Here is a 23,411-nt window from a genome sequence, read left to right as displayed (position 1 = left end):
TAACGTCATTCGCTTTCTAGTCATAGCATGTATGGGCACTTTGAGGGCCCCGTATTTAGGAATTTTCTGCGTATGGGCCCAAACGCCAAAATACGTGTCTCCTATTTTGGTCTCCCGTAACAGATATCCGGACCCGAGCCAAATCGGTTGTGTACAAGTAACGTCATTCGCTTCCTAGTTATAGCGTGTAGGGGCATTTTGGGGCCCCGCATTTCGGAAATTTCTGCGTATGGGCCCAAACGCCAAAATACGTTCTCCTATTTTGGTCTCCCGTAACACATATTCGGACCTCAGCCAAATCGCTTGTGTACAAGTAACTTCATTCGCTTCATAGTTATAGCATATAGGTGCACTTTCGGGGACCGTATTTCGGAAATGTCTGCGTATGGGCCCAGACGCCAAAATACGTGTCTCCTATTTTGGTCTCCCCAAACAGATATCCGGACCCAAGCCAAATCGGTTGTGTACAAGTAACTAGAGATGCAAAAAAGCCGGCTTTTTTAAATCGATGATTTTTTTCACATAAAAAGCCGGCTTTTTTGGGGAAAAAACGAGAATTTTGGAAATTTTGGCTTTTTTTCATTTTCATGATTTTTCTATCTAAATAGCTTTCCTATAGTATATTCTATAGTTATATAAGAATTCCATGACCTAAATGCCATATTTCGCTCTGAAATTCACCATCAAGATGGATGGAGCACATGTTTTACGAATTAAAGCTAATATAAAGAATGTAGTATTTGAGGGCAATTTTAGAGGCTATTTAACTTTTGAGTTATCGACATTTTTTTCTTCTCTAGATCATTATAGTTTGTCATTCGTGTTTCATTTCTAAGAGCTTAGTACTCTAGCTTCTAGTGCGAAAGTTAAACTTATGTTTTTCTATATATCCGTCAAAGCGTACGTTTTTCAATATATCCGTCAAACCGTACTTCCACATTTCTGTTATACTGTAGCTGTGCAACGATTTAGCAATAATTTCCGGATACAATCTTGAATACTAATGTATACAAATAATCACTAGTGGATTGAGAAAAGTACTTTGGGAGGGGTTTCTCTGATTGTTTCGTTTTCTAAAATGTCCGAATTTTATTTGGGAGGAGCTTGAAGTTTATGAGTACAGGCATAATATTTCGTTTCATTTATATGTTTAGCAATAATCTTCCGAATACAACCTTGAAGATCATTTTACACTGAGAATCAGTGGCGGATTTAAAAGAGTGTTTTGGGAGGGGTTTTTCTTACTAATGTTTAGTTTTTCTAAACATTCATAATTTTTATTTGGCGGGAGCTTAAAGTTTATGAGTAAAGGCATAACTAATAGATATTTCCTTTGTTTTAGACATTCTGTAATTTAATTTTGGGGAACAGGCTTCAGTCCGAGAGACCGCCCCTCTAACCTTCGCAAAACCGTCACTGCTGGTAATTAGTAATAATAACGATTTAAAAACAATAAGAAAGGAAGTCGGCCAACTCACAGTACACGCACTATTTCTACTTCACAGATGGAATGAAGAAAAGCTTTGTCAGAATGGTCGAATGCTGGGTTGAATCCCGAACTTCCCGATACAAGCGCAAAAGCTCCACTCAGTCATGTTTGTTGTGCAGTTGTATTTATCTTAACTTAAATATATTCCGTAGTCTTTTTTTTTTTTTTTTTTTTTTTTTTTGGTGGTGGTGGTGGTGGGATGGGGAAAGTTAAGTAATGATATGAAGCAGGGTTGGCTGGTTTAACCCAAGGTGGTTTAAAAAAAACAACCGAAAAATGCTTTAAATCGTGTGAATTTCATGGTGACGTTTTCACATATCATACCATCCGCATTACGTTTATCTATTTTTCACCTTTTAATCAAGAGGTCCCGTGTTCAATTCTCGGTCGAATCACAACTCATCTTTCAAGTGTAAACCTGACACACAATCATAGTCATACGTCTTGCGAATAAAATCAGAAAATAAACACACTGCTGAACAAGACTGCGCTTATTTCATATAAAAACACATTTACACGTGACGTTTCGCTCTTCTAGCCAAGATACTCATTAGACGTACACTGTGTACGTCTGATGAGGATCTTGGCTAGAACATCGAAACGTCACGTGTAAATGTGTTTTTATAGTAAATAAGTGCAGTCTTGTTCAGCAGTGTGTTTATTTTTCTAAGTGTAAACCAAGTAGCGATTCGAGGTGACCCTCTAAGCGAAAGTCTTTTCCGTGATAACCTTGGTATTTCAGAAGGGTGTTAAGCCTAAATATACGAAATGAAACCAAATTATATATTTCTACTTGAATGAATGCCTGTTGTTTTATAAAGAAGCCAAGGTTGCTTAAATGTATTGATAGAAATTGGCAAAATTTATTAACTGCCTACGTAGCTTCCAACATCAGCTTGGATTTGACTTGGTTTTTATTTTATTGAATGATATCTACATACCGAATTTGTAATGTAATACCTCAGTTTTAGTGAAGTGATTATGATAAAATGACCTTAAAATTTTACATGCAAATACATTTAAAGTAATAGCAGGATTTTTCCAATGGCTAAGGCGGGAGTTTCCCGATTTGTATATAATTCTGTATAATGTGTTTACTTGTGTAACTGTTTATCTTTTTGTCCTTCTGAAATGACTCTTGACAATTATATTAACAAGTAGGCCTATGTAAAGATCAGTACAACGTATTTTTTTAAAATCAAGTATCCTTCGTGAGTAAGTCGGCAATAGCATTTATGACAAATTAGTCCCGGTTTCCTGTCCAAATGGACAATTTCTTTTCGATGTAAGCCGAGAAACGGTTTGGATTCTGTTTTAGCTTATGAGACCCCTTCCAGCATAACCTTGTTGTTGCAACAATAACACCAAGGCGACACAAGCAAATTTCTGTCCACATCTAATATATATACATACGTAGAATAAATTATTTAATCCATAAAACTTTTTTTTTTTTTTTTCAATAAAACCATGGTTTTAGCCAACCCTGATATGAAAGGTGTGAGCCAAGAACATGGTAACCAACAAATTTTCAATTGCTGAGTTATGCAGCAGATAGACAACGCATACCGCTTCGTTTAGTCCCTCATGTATAGTCTTATGTGAAAAATCGGTTTCCGACTTTCAAAATAGATTGTGCAGCAGAAAATGTCTAATTTCTTAAAATAGTAAAATTATGGGTTACCATGTTCTTGCCTCACACCCTTCATATATTGAATCCCTCTTGTTAAAGTTCAGAAAACTTGAGGATTGAGTAAACCGTGATGGTGGTTGTATAAAACTAGAATTTCAAGAATATACAGAACTAAAAGCTCTAGATGTGCAGCCTTTAAGTGTATCATATAAATCTAAGTATTTCTCTTATGTTTTATTTTAATTTTATTTTGTTCCAAAAAGAGAGTATGGAATATTTTGAAGTAAAAATACTACATAGAATTTTGCTAGTTATTTGTGTATTTTTTAAAAGAAGTATTTACTTTTAGGGTTGGTTGGTTTACACCAGCTGTTTTCTTTTCTTTTTTTAAAAAATAAACAATTGGTTTAAACCAAAAAAATAAAAACGAAAAATGCGAATCGTGTGAACTTCATGGTGACGTTTCCACACATCAAACAATCTGCATTAGTTTTATTTCCTTTTCACCTTTTGATCAAGGTGTCCCATGTTTAATTCTTGGTTGAACCACAACCTTTCTTTCATGCGTAAACAAAGTAGCGATTCAGATGTAACTTTAAGCGAAAGTCTTCTCCTTGATAACCTCGGTATTACGTAAGGATGTTAAGCCTGAACATACGAAACGAAACCAAATTGTATATTTCTGCATGCCTGAATGCCCGTTGTTTTATAAAGAAGCCAAGGTTCCTTAAATATATTGATAGAAATTGGCATAATTTATCGATTGCCTACGTAGCTTCCAACATTAGCTTGGATTGGACTTTCAATGATATGTACGTACTAAATTTGTAATTTAATACCTCAGTTTTAGCGTACTGATTATAATACGTTAACCTTTAAATTTTACATGCAAAGCAATAACAGGAATTTTCCGTTATTGCTTTACATTTAGAGTAATGACGGGATTTTCCCGATGGCTAGAGCGGGAGTTTCCCAATTTAAGAAATTTACTGACCGGACTTCTTTAAGCTTATGTGACCTCTTCCAGCGTAACCCCGTTGTTGCATAATAACACCAAGGCGAAACAAACTTATTTCTGTCAATATGTAATATAAATACATAAAGCAAAATATCTAAACCCAAAAAACCTGGTTTAACCCAAAAAAGCCTAGTTTGAACTACCCCCAAAAAACGAGTTTTTGGCATTTTCAAAAACAACCATGGTTCTTCCCAACCCTGCTTACTTTTGTATATAGGAAGTTAAAAATATCTTATTATATGCATTGGTTAATCCTTTGGAATTCATAATGTAAACATGTTGAGAAGTAAAATTGTTTGAAATATCTTTTCGAAATTCATGGTTTATTTTCGAGGTTTTATATTATTATCGGCATCAACCACTAATTAAATGATTTTTGTGTTATAGAGAAGCGAAACAAAATCTGATTTATCAATTTAAAGCAGAATTTTGAAAAAAGCCCAAAATTTCTCAAGCAAAAAAGCGAAGCAGAAAAAACAGAGTTTTTTTTCCAAAAAAGCCAGTTTTTTTTCCGAGTCCTTGCATCTCTACAAGTAACGTCATTCGCTTCCTAGTTATAGCATGTGGGAGCACTTTGGGGCCCCGTATTTCGGAAATTTCTGCGTATGGGCCCAAACGCCAGAATACGTGTCTCCTACTTTGGTCTCCCGTAACACATATCCTGACCGCAACCAAATCGGTTGTTTACACTTGAGACCGATTCCTCGTTAGTTTGGGCGGCATTTTGGTCACAGAACGGAAACCCACACACAACAGAACACTCACAACAATGGTCCTGTTTTGTGCGTTATTGTCGTCCGCGCGGAAAAACAACTCCGTTCTCAGGAAGCCACTGCACAACACTGCAGGATGCCACGAGCCAGGTCGGATGAGTTCATTCTGCCCGGGAAGGGGAAGAAACGAAATCGGCCAAACGTAGGCTGAACAACCTCTGTAGAATACTATCAGCAGTGCCCCTCGGTATACTAAGTGTGGACCCCCGTAACATTTTTTTCTGAAAGAACAACTGAACGGGAGTGCTCCGAGAAAACCCACGAGCACGAAGTTGTATATCACAAACTAACTTGGCCGGGGATCGAACCATAGACCCCACGCGCCAGAGGTAAGCGCTTTACCACTGAACCACCGTACCCACCAAGTACGATCTCATACGGAATACTGATGTGCTTTAGATTTAGAATACATATAGATAAACAACTATACAGATACAACATTGACTTGACACCTAGTCTTCCGTTCCAGGCGCTGCTATCAGCTGAAGAAATTTCACCCCCTTTTGCTAAGGATCTCTCGCTTAGCAACAGCTGAACCCTTATTGGCTCAACGCGTGGATGTGTCGAGGGTGTGAGTTTAGTTCGCATTTTTGCCACGGCTCAAGACAGTTTGGCAGCACTATAGAATCAATTTAAACTTTTGTTGCCGTAATGTTTCCACACGTAAAACAACATCTATAATATATTTTTCTTATTCAACAATGCATATGCTAAATCTGTAACATTTCAATACTCATTACAAGCATGAATTTTTGCGACACTCTGTATATCTTAACGTTGCTGATGTGCTACAATCAGAACTTTAGGTCTCAAAAAAAAACTCGAAAGCAAAATGTGAACACAACTATGTTGTATGATTAATGAGATGATTTTAATTTAATAGATTTCCCTAATGTTGCTTTGTGTAAAGAAAGTACTCACCTCACAAGAGCTTCAGTCATTTTATCCTCAATGTAGGTTCTTAGTTTGACTTCATCTGCCTTTTCTACCTCATCACATTTTAAAGGAATATGATTTGGTTCTTTACATAACCTAGAATTGTCATAACAAAAAATAAGTGAACTAATAGTGAAAACAATAGGATATAAAACAATAAAATGTGCACAAATAGAATTTTACTTACGTTTCACCGCTACTTTGTATATTCTTTAATAATTTCCTCTCCTTTCCTCCCTCTGTAATGAAGCGTTTCCTTTTGTATAGACCGACCCCGAGCCTGAGTTATCACACTCGACAGACATGAAATTTCTGATATAAGTACAATTTACAAACGGTACTTATATCTAAAGTAAGGAGTAGTATTAAAGGGTCTTTCCTAGTAAGTTAATGAAATCGGCCCTTGATCCAAATTGGGTTGCTATTCACCCAAGAGGTTACCGTTGACCTAAAACTACCTCAAAAAAATGTTTGATCCCCTACCCCCTCCCCTTTCCGAATTATCGTATAATACATGCTCAAAATTGAACATTTTAAAATTTTGGCGGGGGTGGTCCAACAATTTTGAAAGTTTTGAAAGTTTCACAGATTGTAGATATTATCTAGATGCAAATGTGTACTTTTTTTCAAAACTACCGATTAGTATTCTCTTTATTTTTTTGCGTGTTGAAAATTTCCAAAAAATTGTAGAATTTTTTTGGGGAGGGACACGTTCCTGATTTTTTGGCTAAAAAATTTGTTATACACTTATGTACAACATATATTTTTCTCGGAGCCTGAAAGTGATGGCAACATTGTCAAAAAGAAATAAAACTGAAGACAAACGTGTTTTTCGCACTTTTCCCACCATTTTAGGGCCCTCAGGGTGTAAGCCTCTTCAAACAATTCTTTGCCAAAGTTTACAATTTTCCTTTCTTTTGCGTCCCTTTTGCTTGTGTCGTTCTTTGGCTGCTTCGATTCTGTCCATTTCGGAATAAAAACACCAACTATCTCTCTGTTACAGTGCTTCCACTTCAACCGACTCTTGCAAAGTTAAAACCTCGCGTCGGTTCCTCGTAACTATCAGTTGTTTTGTACGATAATCACTGGTCGCACAGAGTGGCGCTCTCTACCGCGAGTTGTGTGTAACTTTGTTATGCAAGTCGGGCGATGTGGAAGCACTTGCGGAGATATATTTGGTGTTTCTGTTTCGAAATGAACACAATCGAAGCAGCCGAAAAACGACAGAAGCAGAAGGGACACAAGAGAAATGAAAATTGTGAACTTTGGCAAAAGGATTGTTTAAGGGGGTTCCTCACCTTGAGGGCCCTAACATGATGGAAAAGCTGTGCGAAAAACACGTTTGTTTTCAGTTTTATTTCTTTTTGACAATGTTGCCATTACTTTCAGGCCCCGAAAAAAATATACAGTATGTTATACATAAGCGTATAACAAACTTTTTAACCAAAAAATCAGAAACGTGTCCCCCCGAAATTTTTTTCTACAATTTTTTGGAATTTTCAACACGCAAAAAAATAAAGAAAATACTAATCGATAGTTTTGAATAAAATTGCACATTTGCATCTAGATAGTATCTGCAATCTGTACAATCTGTGAAACTTTCAAAATTTTTGGAGCACCCCAATCAAAATTTAAAAATGTTCAATTTTGAGCATGTATGATACGATAATGCGGAAGGGGAGGGGGTCAAAATTTTTTTGAGGTAGCTTTAGGTCAAGGGTAACCTTTTTTGGCCAATCGCGAACCAATCTGGATCAAGGGCCGATTATCAGAAAAAGACCCTTTTTAAATATTCTATTTTGAGAGTCATCTAGTGAGGGAGACGTGAACTAATTAACTATTGGCGATCTCTTAATTATAGGCGTTGTCATAATTTAAGGTTATGTATCCTGCTTATGAAACATATTATGTAACTGAGTTTTTGATTTGCTGTAGTACTATAAAACAATATTTTTTGGTAATTTTTCATTTGCGACAAATTGTAGGTTATAGTAAAAATTTCGACATACGTAAATTTCGATTTACGTAAAAAAAACACTTTAACGATCCGATCTATTTACGCTAGTCGAGGAATGTCTGTACTTTTTCGTGTCTGTGGATATGTTTTCACTACTTACTCGTAAGTAAATAATTTTCCATTCCCGCATTGGGGATTAGTTTTTAATATATACAGTGTTCGCCAGAAAAATGTATACACTCTTCGTCATCCTGTATGAGAATACTGGCATTGACAGTTGTTCTGAAATTTAAGTATGTTGTAGTATGGATTTTTGCCCAACAGATGTCGACGTTGTTTTTAGTTAAAACTATGTTGTAGTACGGTTTTCCGCTCAACAGATGTCGGTACTGTAAGCACGGTTAGCGAGATAAGAAAATGGCACGAGCTCGCTTGACGTTCAAGCAGCGTAAGTACGTTTTGAAGTGTTTTATCAGGTTTGGGAATGCCATCGAAGAGCAGGGTGTCAGTGGGGAGGGGGGTTTGGTACTGAACCACCAACCCGCATAACAATCAAACGCATTGTTAACAAGTTTGAGGCGCCATGGAACGACGAGCGGTCGCTGCAGCTACAATGGTCAATGTATCAATGGAGATCGGTGCACATGCCTCTCTAATCTTTTGGCGAAGGTTCTCAAGCGTCCTAAACAATGGCTAACATTTTGAAAAAAAAAAATGAAATATTTTAGTTTTACGTCCCACGGTTATGCCGGTTAGGCTAAAGGAGACGGTGATGATGAGTAATGAATGAAATGGTGGAATGAAGAAAGTGGGAGGAAACGGGAGAACCCCGAGGAAACCCACGCACACGATGTTTGTCCACCACAAAGTTTAATTGGTGGGTGCTGGGATCGAACCCGGGACCCCAAGCACCAGAGGTGAACGCTCTACCACTGAGCGACCGTGGCCCCACGCTAACATTTTGGACATCTAATGTAACATATGCTTAATTGAAGGTTTGTAACACATGTTTGAATAATTAAATGTAATTAACAAATATGATATATAGTTCTTTTTTAACAAATATGATATATAGTTCTTTTTCTTAAACAGTGTATACATTTTTCTGGCAGACTCTGTACACAGGGTAGGACAAAAGCCACGAAGGGGGTATAACTTTGTTTTTTATTTATTATTAGTTTTCACTGACATTTCACAGACTTAAAGACCAAAAATGGGAGATTGTTTACACTTATGTCTGGAATATACCCTTATGTAGGTGTCCGCCATTATAGGCCTCACAGATACGGGTCCTGTGCAGCACATGATTCATGGACAGGGGTCAGCATTTCTGTCCAAGACCCTTATTTCTGCACAAATATTGTCCTTAAGCTGCTGTACTATTTGTGGTTTGTTCACATACACTTTATCCTTCAGACAGCCCCAAAGAAAATATTTGTGCAGAAATACGGAAACTCGGACCATAAGTGTTGACCATTGTCATGAATCATGTGCTACTCAGAACCCGTATCTGTGAGGCCCATACGGGTAATGGAGGACACCTACCTGAGATTATATTTCACATGTAAGTGCAAACTACGATAATCCGTCAATTATACGGATATCAGCACTTTCTATAACACTACTATAAAAAATTCACGCAATTACCAAATCAACGACGGCTCATGATTGGCCACAAAACCAGTGACGTGTTAGGGGTATATTTCCAAATAAGAATTACAGTAATATTTCTATACACTCTGAAAAATACTATGCTTGCACTTATATGCAGTATTTTTTATTTATTTATGACTTCTTTTACATGGCGAAGTTAAGGCTCTGCAGCCTTTTCCGAGCACTTAACCACGCGCATACATTATTTTTTCTTTTTTTAAAAAAAACATACACAAAAAATATAAATAATTACAAAAGGAAATAATTCTAACCATATAAAAATGAATATGCTACTTAAGTAAGGGAAATAGTTAGAATTACCAAACATAAATGGAATAAAATACAAGAGAAGAAACGAAAATAACGTCTATGTAGGAAGAATGCAGTACATAATAAAAATAACATAGAGAAACTAGAATTAAATATTCTATATAGCGGTACTAGAAATATTAGTAACCCTTGTTAATTTCTACAGTATATATTAGAAAGTAACAAGGGTTACTAATTAGGTGTGTGTTCATTCATAGGTAATCAATAATCTGGTAAGACGAAAGATGCTTCATGGGCCACTAATATCTTTATCCTTCCTTAAGAGAAGGGAATTCACAGATTTTTTAAAATTATGAACTGAAAAGTTTAACATTCGACAATACAACTTTACATTCACTGCCCTTGTATCATTTTTGTTCTCTTTGCTTATAGTGACACAGAAAAATCAAAAACGTCCCACTACTCATTCTCCTTCCTACCCTGTTTCGTCAATTCCACGGTTTGGTGTATATTTTTCTCATCAAGAATTTTATTTTTTAAACGTTGCTCATATTCGTGTAAAGACAGCACATATAAATTATGTACCATGGAAAATGTATTCTATTAGTACGCTCGTTAAACGCTTCATCAGATAGGAAGATAAAGTAGGAAGAAAGAGAACTAAATAGCTGAAAGGTAGCTGTGAAATATCCAGGTGGAAAAGGGTCAAGTGATACTAGAACCAAGCTGAAAGCTGAGATGATTAAAAAGACAGTCCTAACGGAACGCGTAAGTCGGTTAAAATGCAGGAGACCGTAGGAATAAATTAAAATTATAAATTAATAAACAATTTTTTTTTAAAATAATAAATTAAAAACTAAAATGACTGAATATTAGATAAACGAGGCGAGTCCAAATATTTAAGTAAGCAGAAAGAAGACATACTAACCTTGAAAATTTATTGCCACACATACAACACAGGTAACATTACTTTTCAACATATTTACCACCTGATCTCAAATATTTGTCATACCGTAGGATCAACTTTTGTACTCCGATGCTGTAGAGGTCAAATGCCTGGGAGTGAAACTAGTGTCAGCAGCTCCGGCATCCACATGGCGCACAATTTCTTGAAACCCAAATGTGTTGTGACATTTACGTGCAACAGGGATCGGTAAATATATGCGAACTGACTGCTGAGTTCAGCTGTTGTGACGTTCTCCAGAATGTGCTGCTGGGCCAGATTCTTAAAAGTTCTCTGCCACGTGAGATGGCCGCCAATTTACTCAGCAGTCAGTATCCGCAGATTTCCCGATCTCTGTTGCACGAAACTGGCAGACGCAGAGTTTCAAGAAAATGTATGCCAGGTGGATGCCGAAGCAACTAACACTGGTTCTACTCTCAGGCGGCTTATTTTTACGATATCCCGCGGCATGACAAGTGTCTGAATTTCAATAGTGAAAATATTGAAAACTAGTATCAACTATGCTGTACCTGTGACAAAAGGGTTTCAAGGTCATTGTGCCTTCTTTGTCCTTACCACCTTACGAAAACTTGACTTCTGAATACGCCTCGTACAAATGAGGTGTGACAAAACTATGAATCTGCAATACTTACTTTCAATTCATTCTGTTTTATTTTTTACTTTTTAAAGAAATCCGTATAACATGAAATGAAACCTTCAAGTGATATTTTTAATTTCGCAGACGTAACTTTATATTTTTAAAGAATACGCGTTGTAACAAATTGTGAATGTACAATACTTAACTCTGAATTTATTCTCAAATGTATTACTTTATTTTCTCTGTGTAAGTATCTTTTTGTGTGGAATTTATGTAGTGAAATAAAGGACACATTAACGAAATATGAAACTTCCAAGTGACATTTTGGTATGTGAATATAATAATGTTTCTTTTTAGACAGTAGATGTGTGGGGTATAAAAACTGAAATAATTTTCAGATATGTTGCCTTACTAGTCAGTGAAGTAAAATTAAAAATAATAAAATGTTGGAATGAAGTTCATTAGCTATGATTAATACACTCTCATGAAATACCACCCATTATCAATGTCACTACTACTACAATATGTCTATAAAATAATAGTGAGCTTTTAAATAGTCATAGTTTTGCAACAAAGAATGGTAGAGAGATGAACTATACGTCAAATTAACGAGAAACTCTCCAAGTTTATGTATGCAAAGGTTTACGAGCAGACGCCAACAGGCTTGAAGGCCAAAGAAGTAAATACGTTCAGGAAGGCAAAGAGGTAAATACGTTCAGGAAGGCATCGGTTTCTGATGAAACGATTGAAACTGTGCGAACAAGTTTCTTGTGTGGTTGGAAGAAATCAGTGCGGAAGTGTTCTAGTGAGTTAGACATTCCTAAACTGTTGAAAATGTGTTAAGAAAAACGGTTACGTTATACTATAACAAAAACTTTATCCACACGACAAAATTGAAAGATTTGACTTGGCTAGTTATTCTGTATACATTACAGCACGGTGAACATTTTTTAAGCAAGTATATTTTCAGTAATGAAACAACGTTTCATGCTTCTGGATGAGCACATTAGATCAATGTTAATATACAGTGTACTGAACCTCTACATATCCATTATGGAACATGAGAGTGATATTGAGAAAGTGAATACAAGAGACTGTCTATCGTCTTGACGTTTGCAGAGCAATTAACGGAGCACAATCGAAGTCTACTGAATCAGTAAGATAATTCGAGAGTTTCTCTTTAGTTTGCCATTATTTTACAGAAACATTCACCATTATTTTACGGACACACTGTATTCTGCAACTACGGTATATGGGTGTTAAGTGGAGACTAATGCTTTGAATCTCACTTTTAAAAAAAGCAATATGACTACAATACCTTGGGAATCGATGTATTAAGACACACACTACAACAACCTATGTCCTGCAATTTATATTAGGTTGTCTAAAAATTATTGAGTCTTCGGATATCAAAATTGGGAATACATTTATTGTGATTTGAAAATAACATTATCAAACCACACACGCACCATTTTGTTCCATGTTCTGCCATTTTCTCGGGAACACCATAACTCAGTCGCTCCTGTTATTTCCGGTCAAAAAATTGTGACACGTGATTTTCACATACCTCATTTAAAACTAATTTAACTAAATTCAGGGAGATCAGCAGAGACTCAAACAAATGACAGTCTGATATAGCCAGGTCAGGCTACATGGTAGATTCATTAGAACCCTCCCAGTTAGTTCTCTCAACTTCTAACGGCCATTAAAGATGTATGCGGTCTGACGTTGTCAGCGTGGTATACGATACCCTTTTTATTGACCATTTCCAGCCGTTTCTTTTGAATTTCTATGTGAACTCGAGCTGTCAACATTACAGGTCCCAGTCTATTGTTCTGCTCGGCGGCAACCGCTTGTGTTCCCCGATGCCCTTCTGATCCCACCACAAGCACAGCATAACCTTTCTGGGCGTCAGTGTCGAGTTTCCCAGCCTGTAGAGCCTCTCACTTCACGCACGATCTTTTAGCACACTGTTGTCATAAGTTAGTCACCTGTCACTACTTGTGATCAACAGCTTCCAACATGGTTTGAGTTCGTTATATTTCAGTAGAGATTCGCGGATAGAAATTCGATCGAGTACATTTTTGGAGTTAGATCATACGGCACAAAAGCATCGAGCTTTTCTTCTGTAGTCACCTTTCTTCAAATAGTGAAACACTATTTGGTGAAGGATAATTAGATCATGGGCGAGTCAGGATTGCTTACATACCGGTCTTGCTCGACTTTTGCCGGAATATCACCCACTTTGATGTGATTGGTCACCCACTGTGAGGAGCATCTTGGACTTCGAAATTTCCAGAAGGAAAGCGACGGAATCTCTTTTGGCTGTTGCTTTGGCATAACGTATTTTGCCCATAAAGAGCATAAATTGGTTCACGGGTCTATGCTGCATTTAGGCCTTCATCGAAATAAAATTATAAAACATAACGCACTTTTGTGAAATGTTCGTTTATCTCCACGGCACAATATCTTACATCTGTTTACAAGAATCCAACAGTGTTTGCACATCTATTAGCTCCAACTCTTAGCTGTCAAATTACGTTAAACCTGATCCGCTGCGACTCATATATTCTAAGATCTGGAACACTAACGCAAACTCGTACGCAAAAGGGTTACTACTTTTTAAACCTAATACAGGGTGTCTACTAAAATTCCAAAATGAAATTTCGTGACCTTTCCTTTACCAAACCATTAAATTTTGTAACATTCTCAAGTGCGAATTTGGGTGCGAATTAAACTGAGTTTTCATGCATGCGATAGTAGCATGCTTTGCTTGCGATTTGGTAGCGTCTAAAGCCGACTATAAACATTGTTGTTAAATTTTTACGTTTTATAGAACGAAATTTTCCAGTCTGTACTTATATTTGTACAGATAAAAAAAATTCGTGACCCAAAAGCTACATTTCATGACCTTTCCTTGACTTTCATGACCATTTTCTCATTTCGTGACTTTCGTGACCGATATACACCCTGTAATATTAAGTTTGTATTTAGATATTTTTGAGAGGTAGTTCTAGCCCTTACCCCAATACAAATCTCTTGGATACAGATTTGATTTGTGTACAGAAAACAATTAAAACCCTTGCAAATAGGAACTAAATTACTACACTACATCCCAGATTTACTACAATGACTTCACTTTCCAACTAGGGTGCAAGTAAAAAAGTGAATCCTTACCTACAGGAATCTCTCATACACTCAGGATTTTGACACCTGAAAACATTATCTCCGTGTGGAAGAATGGTGGCGAAATCACAAAACGGACACATTTCTAGATCTTCTATGCCTGCAGCTTTTACTTCCTCCAACTGTCGCCGCTGCACAGCTCGTGAAAATACTGTTGGTTTTAGAACACTCTGCAAAGACAAAAGTTCTCGATTAACTCAATTTCATATTTAAAAATCACAGTTCAAGACAAGTTGATTTTCCAGCAATTCTTTCTTCAAGAATTATTTAAGGTGGGTGCAAAGACTCTACCATTTCAAATAGATGGCAGGACATTTCTCCTCTTTTTCCTATGAATGTCATTAAGGAGCGATAATATTTACAGCAATTTAACTGAATTAAAGAGACGAATAACCGATATTTGTCGAAAGATAACTTGGATATACGACGGAGGACCCAAAATTAACCGGAAACGTACTCCTGCGCAAGGTGTACGAGGTTGTACCGTTAGGACGATGTGGAAAGACCTGTTCTGTGTCAGTATAGCAAGTGGCTTCAACTGACGACGACGCGTGTGGTTTCTCTGGCAGTTCTGTATGTATGTCTGTAGTGTACTCATGACACAAAGAAATGACAAATCCTCACAAACAACGTGCGGCTATGAAGTTTTGTTTTTTACTCGGCAAGAAAATAGCAGAAACTGTTAAGATGATGCAAACAGTTTACAAAGAACAGATTTCAGTAAAACGCAAGTTTACGAATGATTTGCTCGCTTTAAAACGGGGGGAAATGACCACTGAAGATAAGGCCAGTACTGTCATTCTTCCAGCGCGCGAACCGAGGACAACATCGCCAAAATCCGTGATCTCATCTCAGTTTCTGCTGCGCTGTTGTCGAGTAAGAAACAAACTTCACAGTCGCACGTTGTTCGTGAGAATCTGTCATTTTTTCATGTCACGACTACACTACAGACATACACTCAGAACTGCCAGAGAAACCACACGCGTCGCTTTCGGTTGACGCCACTTGGCATACTGACTCAGGAGAGGTCCTCTCACAACGCCCTAGCGGCGCAAACCTCGTACTACAAGTACGGCATGCGCAGGAATACGATTCCGGTTATTTCTGCGTCCGCCCTCGCATATATATATATATATATATATATATATATATATAGTGGCGGATCCAAGGGGGGCTATAGCCCCCCCCCCCTTGACGCTCGGGTATACACTGGATACAATGGACTTCAATCCTGCTTTACAATGGATAAAACGGCAAAATACGGTTTAGCCCCTCCCTTGATCATATCCTGGATCCGCCCCCATATATATATATATATTTCAGATTAATAATTCGTGTGATCTGAAACTATTTTCTTTTATTCATTATCAAGCACATTTAATTTTACTATTCACGAACATGTTTCTAATAATGAGACAATTTCGACAAAGAAAGATACAAGATATTAGGAAAGTGCACGAATTATTCTCTGATTATTAATTTGTAGCAAAAAACCGTAGCAGTTTGACAGATTCTAGCTCACATTTCATGGTAGTAGAATCCAAATGTTTTACCGCTCTTAAAAAATTCTTGATATGGTTGGGTATCAAGATTTTTTTAAGGATAGTAGCAATGGTATAAGGAAAATGCTAATAGTATGATATACAACACTATTACAGATGCATCTATGGTATTTTATACTCATGATCTAACTATAATTATTTTGTTGTATACTTTCAAGGAATTTCAGTTTCTTATATATACGTACAGACATCAATTTAAAAGAAACAAACATTGCCATTTAAATACCAAATCAGTCATATATTAATGAAAGGAGGGAACAATCGTTTTTTTTTTTTCCGCATTAGATTCTCTGTAGGTGCAGATTCAATAATACATAAAGAGTGAAAAAATGAATGACTAGACCGGGAAAACTCGCAGTCTTCAGCATACTGTGGCGATGCGTTAACTATTACGCTACCCACTCCGCCTCGCAGAACAGCCATACATTCTAGAATATATGGACTAGATTGTCCACGCACAGCAGCTAAGCTGTGGTACAAATCATGTGGTCTGAGTGTAGAGCAACGACTTCAGAAGTGAGAGAATATATAGCTATTCTGGGAGCTGGACTGGGTAGTGTAGTGGTTAACGTACTGGCACAGTATGACGAAGATCCTGGGTCTGAGTTCGGTCCAGTCATTTACTTTTTCACACTTTATGTGCTACCAAATCAGTCATGTTTGTGTTTTCATGCGCTGTTTTTCGAGATATTTAAAAGCTATTACAAGAAACATAGAGGAGAGTAAAATTAATTTCAAATAATGATACTTGTTACTGGCAACTTATCGTTATATATACTTGCAATCAAGGTAGAAAATAATTACTAATTGTTTAAATTCGTAACAATGCATTTATTTCGTTGATAACTGCAACTTTCTTCTCAAAATCGCGTTAATAAAGAATATCTCGACTTTGATGAACTGAAGGTGGTGGGATAAAACTGAAGAAATCCGAGCTAAATCAGAGGCATGATGATGTCCACTGCAATCTTAAGTGGCCTAGGATCTAATTAGGCCACTTTGCACCAGAGATAACCCTCTCTCACTGAGTTATCTTTGGCAAAAGGGAGTAAAATGAGATTATAAAGCAGCAGTGAGATCACCAGCTTCACCTAGTTATACAGGGTGTTTCAAAATGACACCGACAACGTTTGGGAGGTCAAGTTTAGACAAAAAGTTACTTACCACCACACCAAGTTAAGACAAAAAGTATAGACCACCATGGATGCACAAATGCTTCCTTTCGGAGTTATAGGCTGCCGAAAACATGAAGAAATGAATTTTAAAGGTCCATAGCTTCAATACTATGAGACTTACCGTAGTCGGATCAAGACTTCACTTAGGAACTAACATATGCTCTATCCAAAAATATATGTTTCAGAATCCTCAGGTACTCACGCAACAATTTTTATAGAGAGAGTACGGCCATGTAATATGAAGTACTCATCAAATATCTCTATAAAGTTGTTGCGGAAGTACTGCAGGATTCTGAAACTTGGATATTTGGAGAGGCCATATAGTAGTTCCTAAGTAAAGTCTTGACCCGACTACGGTATGTCCCATTGTATTGAAGCTATGGACCTTTATATTTCATTTTTTTCGTTTTCGGCAGGCTATAACTCCGAAGGGAAGCATTTGCGCACCCACGTTGCTCTATATTTTTTGTCTTATGTTGGTGTCAGGAATCACTTCCCAAACGTTATCTGTGTTGCTTTGAAACACCCTGTATATGCTATAATAAAAAAAAAATAAATAAATAAAAAATGAAACCATACTGCACATAAAACTAGTAAGATACTCATTTTTTTCTTTGTGTCCTTTTATAATTAACTAGCTTCTTTAGTCAACACATGATAACTATACATAATAATATGTTACTAAATAAAAGTGTTTACCTGAAGAGTACTAAGACTAAATTCAGCATCACAATCCGGTCCTAGGCACGGAAACACCGTTTTGCCATCACCAATTTGTACTTCAGCACCACTGAAACGAGAAATGTTTTGTAAATATACAAAGGCATCCAAAGCAAGTTACATGAGTCTAATAACATATTATCTTAAGTAGTACATAATTGAGCTGGTTTCAGTGATGTGTGAAGAGATTATTTTAGGCAGAAAATCGCTGAGAAATAAGTCCAACGTTACCTTAATTTATCAGTTTATGAATTAAGCAAATATAACTATACGTGGAAATAATAAAGATTGGTCGAATTATCGTAATTTATGTTTACTTTCAGCAACAAACTGAACTATATCTGGATTCTGAAAACTTTGGAAAGCCCCTCAGCAATTATTACGGACGAAATAGTAAACATGAAAATTAACAAGAATTAAGTACATGGGAGCATCAATAAAAATAAATAAATAAATAAATAAATAAATAAAAATAAATAAAAATATTTAAAGAAGTCTATCATCCAATATCTTCGTCCAACTAAATGTAGAACTGTATATAGTGGGTGAATAGTGTGTTGGTTTCCTTTCCGTTTCAGGTGTCAAGTATCTGATACTAGTCAACCTTAATGGAATAGACCACCTTATAATTTAATTTTGTGTTTCTAATAGACTCTGAAACTTGATCTCCTTTTAATACCTTCGAGTGTTCTGTTTTCTTTAGATGATTAAACAGGTCTAAAGTTGTAAGGTCACTACAAGTGACATCTCTTAACACATTCTTTCATTATATTTAGTCATGCTACTGTAAACGAAAACCCTTCTTCTACGTATTTGGAAAAAAGAAGCATGCATCTTTTTGCATGCAATTCGTGATTCCTGAGTACATTACGTAGAATTGATGATTAATGTTTTTAAATAACTGTAATTATTAGTTTCATTATTGAGTATTTACCTCAGCTTGACATTTAATGATACAAAACTATATTGTATATTAGTACTTAATTAACATTTCATTCAATTATTAACATTAAAAGTTATTCTTCCTTCCCCAAAAGAAAGAAAGAGAAAGAAAGAATGGAAGCAAGAAAGAAAGCAAGCAAGAAAGGAAGAAACAAACGAAGGAAGGACGAAAGGAAGAACGAAAGAAAGCAAGAAAGAAAGGAAGAAATAAAGAACGAAAGAAAGCAAGCAAGCAAGAATGAAAGAAAGAAAGAACGAAAAAAGCAAGAAAGAATGAAGGAGCAATAAAGGAAAGGAAGAAAAACTAAAGAGGAAGAAAAAACGAAAGAAAGAAAGCAAAAAAGAAAAAGAAAGAACGAAGCAAAGAGAGAGAGAGTAAGTGAGTGAGTGAGTTGTGAATATTGAATCAATACATACCTTCGGATGCATGATTTACAGAATAAATGCCCATCAGTGCACGCAGCCATATCTTCGGTTAGACATTCATCGTCGAAACAACAACCACATTCCAGTAGCTCATTATTTGCTCTCGCCTTTAGTAAGAAGAGAAGACAAAAATTGCTTTTTATGTAAACACATTTTTAAAGTTTAGAGCAAGCATATGTAATATTAATGCCTCTATATAACCTTTTTCTTATGTTTAACGTAATGATTAAAATTACAAGTTAGAAACAGTTTTCTATACACGTTTTCAGATTTATGTTCACTTTTCAGTATGTCTCAATAGGGATGCTTCCAAAGCTGAACCTTGAATCTGGGGAAACCCTATATATTTTCTGAAAGGATTTGTCTAGCAAGTTGCAAAACAGCTTTCAATTCCTTGTTCGGATGAGTCGCATCCTTATATGAAAGGTTCGTGTATGTCCAACTTGCAGTAACTTCGAAAAAGTGTATTACGTGGCCCTCGCACCTTAAAAACAAAGGCCAAGCCCTGGTAGCAAAATCTTGCCAGGACTGTGATGTGAGAGTTGCATGGCTCTCACAACAGCCAAAAACTAAAGCCAAGCTCCGGGAAACAACATCCAGCCGGAGCCTACTTTGCTCTCATTACCTCCCTTGTCGTAGCCAGAGAACTTAAACCCTGAAGGATGACCAATCGGGTTTATATGGCTACAAAGAAAGAGCTGTTCGGATCGAGTAAATGAGCTCAAATTACCACCATGACTAGTTTTCACCTAATCAGTAACTCGAAATCTATTGGATGTCTGTGTACCGTGTGACCTATCAAACAACTCGTCTAGATGAGCAGACAACGTATATAGATGAAATCGAGGAAAATATAGAAATTGAAATACACCGAACGTGTCACATCTAACCATAACAATGGGTCAGATTAGCTGTGATACCAAATGACTTGCTTGGGGTCCCGGGTTCGATCCCAGCTCCTGTCAAGTGAACTTTGTGGTGGACAAACACCATATGCGTGGGTTTTCTCGGGGTTCTCCCGTTTCCTTCCACTTTCTTCACTCCATCATTTCATTCATTTATCATAATCACAGTCTCCTTTAGCCTAGCCGGCATAACCATGGGACGTAGAACTTAAGATTTCATTTCATTTTTTCAAATGATTTGCTGTTGACTGGATATTATGGATGCTTTTCTCAACTTTATACGTCCACTAATTTATAGTGAAATAATATTTTTTTTTTTTTTTTTTTATTACCTTGATATAGGATATAATTGAGTGGTGCATATGATATTCTTAATCTACTAGTCATGCGGAGCACTTTGATATAGGAGGACGTACAGGTCAAGCTGTTCTATATATTTCCACCCCTGAAGCGGCGAAGTCACTTCCAGGCGAGGATCTGAAACCTGTTTTGGAACTTGCTCGACAAACCCTTTTAGGAAATATATAGGCTGTCCCTAGATTCAAGGTTCAACTTTGAAAGCATTCCTAGTCAGTTCAAAAGAAGACAGTAAGTGACATTGTCAAAAAAGCACCTGTACCTATATTTTGTTTGAAAGGTCTAAATTTCAACATAACCGAAAGGCTAAAAGCAAATTGCCAGCTACAACCTTCTTACACATTCTGTAGAATACACTGAGCTTTCATTTGATTATGGTGTAAGATTATGTAAATATATCAAAATGGCACCTTAAATAGAGTCCGTAGGATCTATCTCTCCTTACAAATAATCTCAGATGAATTAAGATCGAAGCTTCAGGCACTAGAAATTCGAATTATTGACAAATTTATTTCCTTCGGTCAAAGATCTGCTTTAAAAGGAAGAAAACAGTTATAAAGTAACTATTCTATTAAATCTGCTAAGGATAGACAAGCAATGCAAATAATACGTAGAAGCTATTAAAAAGGATACAAACGTCAAACGAAAATGAAACTTATTACCTAAGTTGCGTTAAATCATGTTCGAAACAATATCTGCCTAAAATCCTGTGGTCATTGTCAGGGCTTCAGATTGTTTTCGGAAGTAAGTATGATATTCCTACATTAGGTGTGTCAAAGTCAGTATCTCAAGTAATAGGTCAAATAAGTCACCAGTATAAAAAAATGTAGGTCGTAAGGGGAAAAAAAAAGAAAGAGTAAATAACATAAAAATCTTACCTAACTCTCTGGTTCTTTAAAAACAGAAGGAACGTAAGGAGATTCGGGTAGTGGTGTAAAATAGGGATGTACCGATATATTGTGATAGTGTTATTTTTTTCGCTTTCAATTACATAAAGCTGTTTTGTTTGTGTTTAAAATAACGAACACGGAAGATTAAGTCTTACTAATGAATTCATCTCTGAGAATTCAGGTTACGCTGTCTTCCGCCTTCTAATGTTTGGACTGAAAATGTGTTTGTATGCATTATCATGTAACGAAGTATGTTAGTCAGGGTTTGAAAAAACCCGGGTATTTTTGAAAAAACCCAACCCACCTGGGCCCATGTGGGTTTTTTCGGGTATTTTCGGGTTTTATTGGTTTTTTCGGGTTTAATTGGGTTTTTTCGAAATATTTCAATCTCTTTGGGGTAAAAATCTTAAAATATGATTTACATTTTATGAGTGTCATTGTCACAACTTGCAACAACTTTCTATTCACTGCTGTTTTGAAAAAACTGCCGCCATTTTGAAATTTTATATTGGATCACCGAAAAAATCTATACAGCAAATTTAGAAGGTCTTGTGCTTCTACCCTCAAAATATCAACTTAAAAAGTCCGAAAATTGCACCTTGTAGCATGGATGCCCGCTATTTTGAAAAATGGCCGCCATTTTGAAATTTTATACCGCCAAAATATATACAGTTAATTTAGTCCCTTGTGCTTCTACTTTGAAAATTTCAGCTTGAAAGACCTAAAATTGCGCTTTGTAGCGTGATATCAGCAGCGGCGCAAATGTCTTCAACATTGGGGAGATGGGTAAGACGGTATATTATATATATATATATATCTAATATGCGATGTGCAAAAAATTTATGAAGGCGAAAAACAATGCTGGGGAGGATTACCCATGTCAGACTCGGCGTCCGCCACAGGGGACATAAAATATATTATTATTGCTTTATAACTTTAAAATCCGACTGGCAACATTGAAAACTGTTTACAAGGGATGATCCGAAAAAATGAAATGAAATCTTTAAGTTTTACGTCCCACGGTTATGCCGGTTAGGCTAAAGGAGACGGTGATGATGAGTGATGAATGAAATGGTGGAATGAAGAAAGTGGGAGGAAACGGGAGAACCCCGAGAAAACCCACGCACACGGTGTTTGTCCATCACAAAGTTCACTTGGCGGGGGCTGGGATTGAACCCGGGACCCCAAGCACCAGAGGTGAACGCTCTACCACTGAGCCACCGCGGCCCGAAGGGATGATCCGAATATGATAATTCCCTGTTAACAGTTTTCAATGTTGCCAGTCTGATTTTAAAGTTGTAAAGTAATAATAATATCGTCATATTTTATGTCCCCTGTGTGGGACTCCGGGACAACATGGGCAGGGAGCAGAATTGTCTTCAACATTGTGAGGCGGTCAGATTTGAGGCTTATTCTGGGAGGTATCGATTTCATCTCACTTTCCTTTGTGACAGTTGGACACAAATCATCACATTTCTTCCTAAAAGACACATTTCCAATCGGATTATTGAGGGGGACAGTTCCAAGATTGTAAAGGATATGTCCCCATCATCCCTCCGGGATTTTCGCCAGTGGATATAAGCTATTTTTTTTTTTTTTTTTTTAAAAAAAGCGCGCCATTTTGTAATTTTACGTTGGTATGCTGCCAGAATCTAAACAGAAAATTTAGAGTGTCTCTGGTTTGTATCCTGAAAATTTAAAAGACCGAAAGTTGAACACTGTGTGGTAAAGGCAGACAAACGAACAAATGTAGATCGAATCATCCTAGGAGCCTCAGTGACGTTCGCCAAATATGAATACCAAATAGCTATATTAATGTAAAACGAAGACATAATTCATCAAAATATCTTAAATATTTTTCAACTTAAAATAAATGGTCTTATTGTTGAAGTTCACTTTCGATGCTTTGTGCATTCAATTACGGGAATTACCCGAGCACTTGTTGCAAGACCGTTCTTTTCCGAAAATTAATTTAAAACAA

At 36.6% G+C, this 23,411-nt stretch overlaps 1 protein-coding gene across 4 annotated transcripts in view; it reads right to left on the bottom strand.

Moving 5' to 3' along the window:
- LOC145663896 (uncharacterized) overlaps window positions 1-23,411 on the bottom strand; it is a 77,453-nt gene that overhangs the window by 13,992 nt on the left and 40,050 nt on the right. For all 4 annotated transcript variants that reach the window (XM_081730062.1, XM_081730063.1, XM_081730064.1 and 1 more), the window contains exons 4-7: window positions 19,270-19,385; window positions 17,890-17,980; window positions 14,445-14,623; window positions 5,832-5,942 (exon numbers count right to left, since the gene is read on the bottom strand). In XM_081730062.1, the coding sequence (XP_081586188.1) occupies window positions 5,832-5,942; window positions 14,445-14,623; window positions 17,890-17,980; window positions 19,270-19,385 (497 nt within the window). The remainder of the gene's footprint in view (window positions 1-5,831; window positions 5,943-14,444; window positions 14,624-17,889; window positions 17,981-19,269; window positions 19,386-23,411) is intronic.

Source organism: Thermobia domestica, chromosome 11 (assembly GCF_964235325.1).
Source record: "Thermobia domestica chromosome 11, izTheDome1.hap1.1, whole genome shotgun sequence".
Classification (NCBI taxonomy): domain Eukaryota; kingdom Metazoa; phylum Arthropoda; class Insecta; order Zygentoma; family Lepismatidae; genus Thermobia; species Thermobia domestica.
This window is presented reverse-complemented; position numbering and strand designations above follow the sequence as displayed.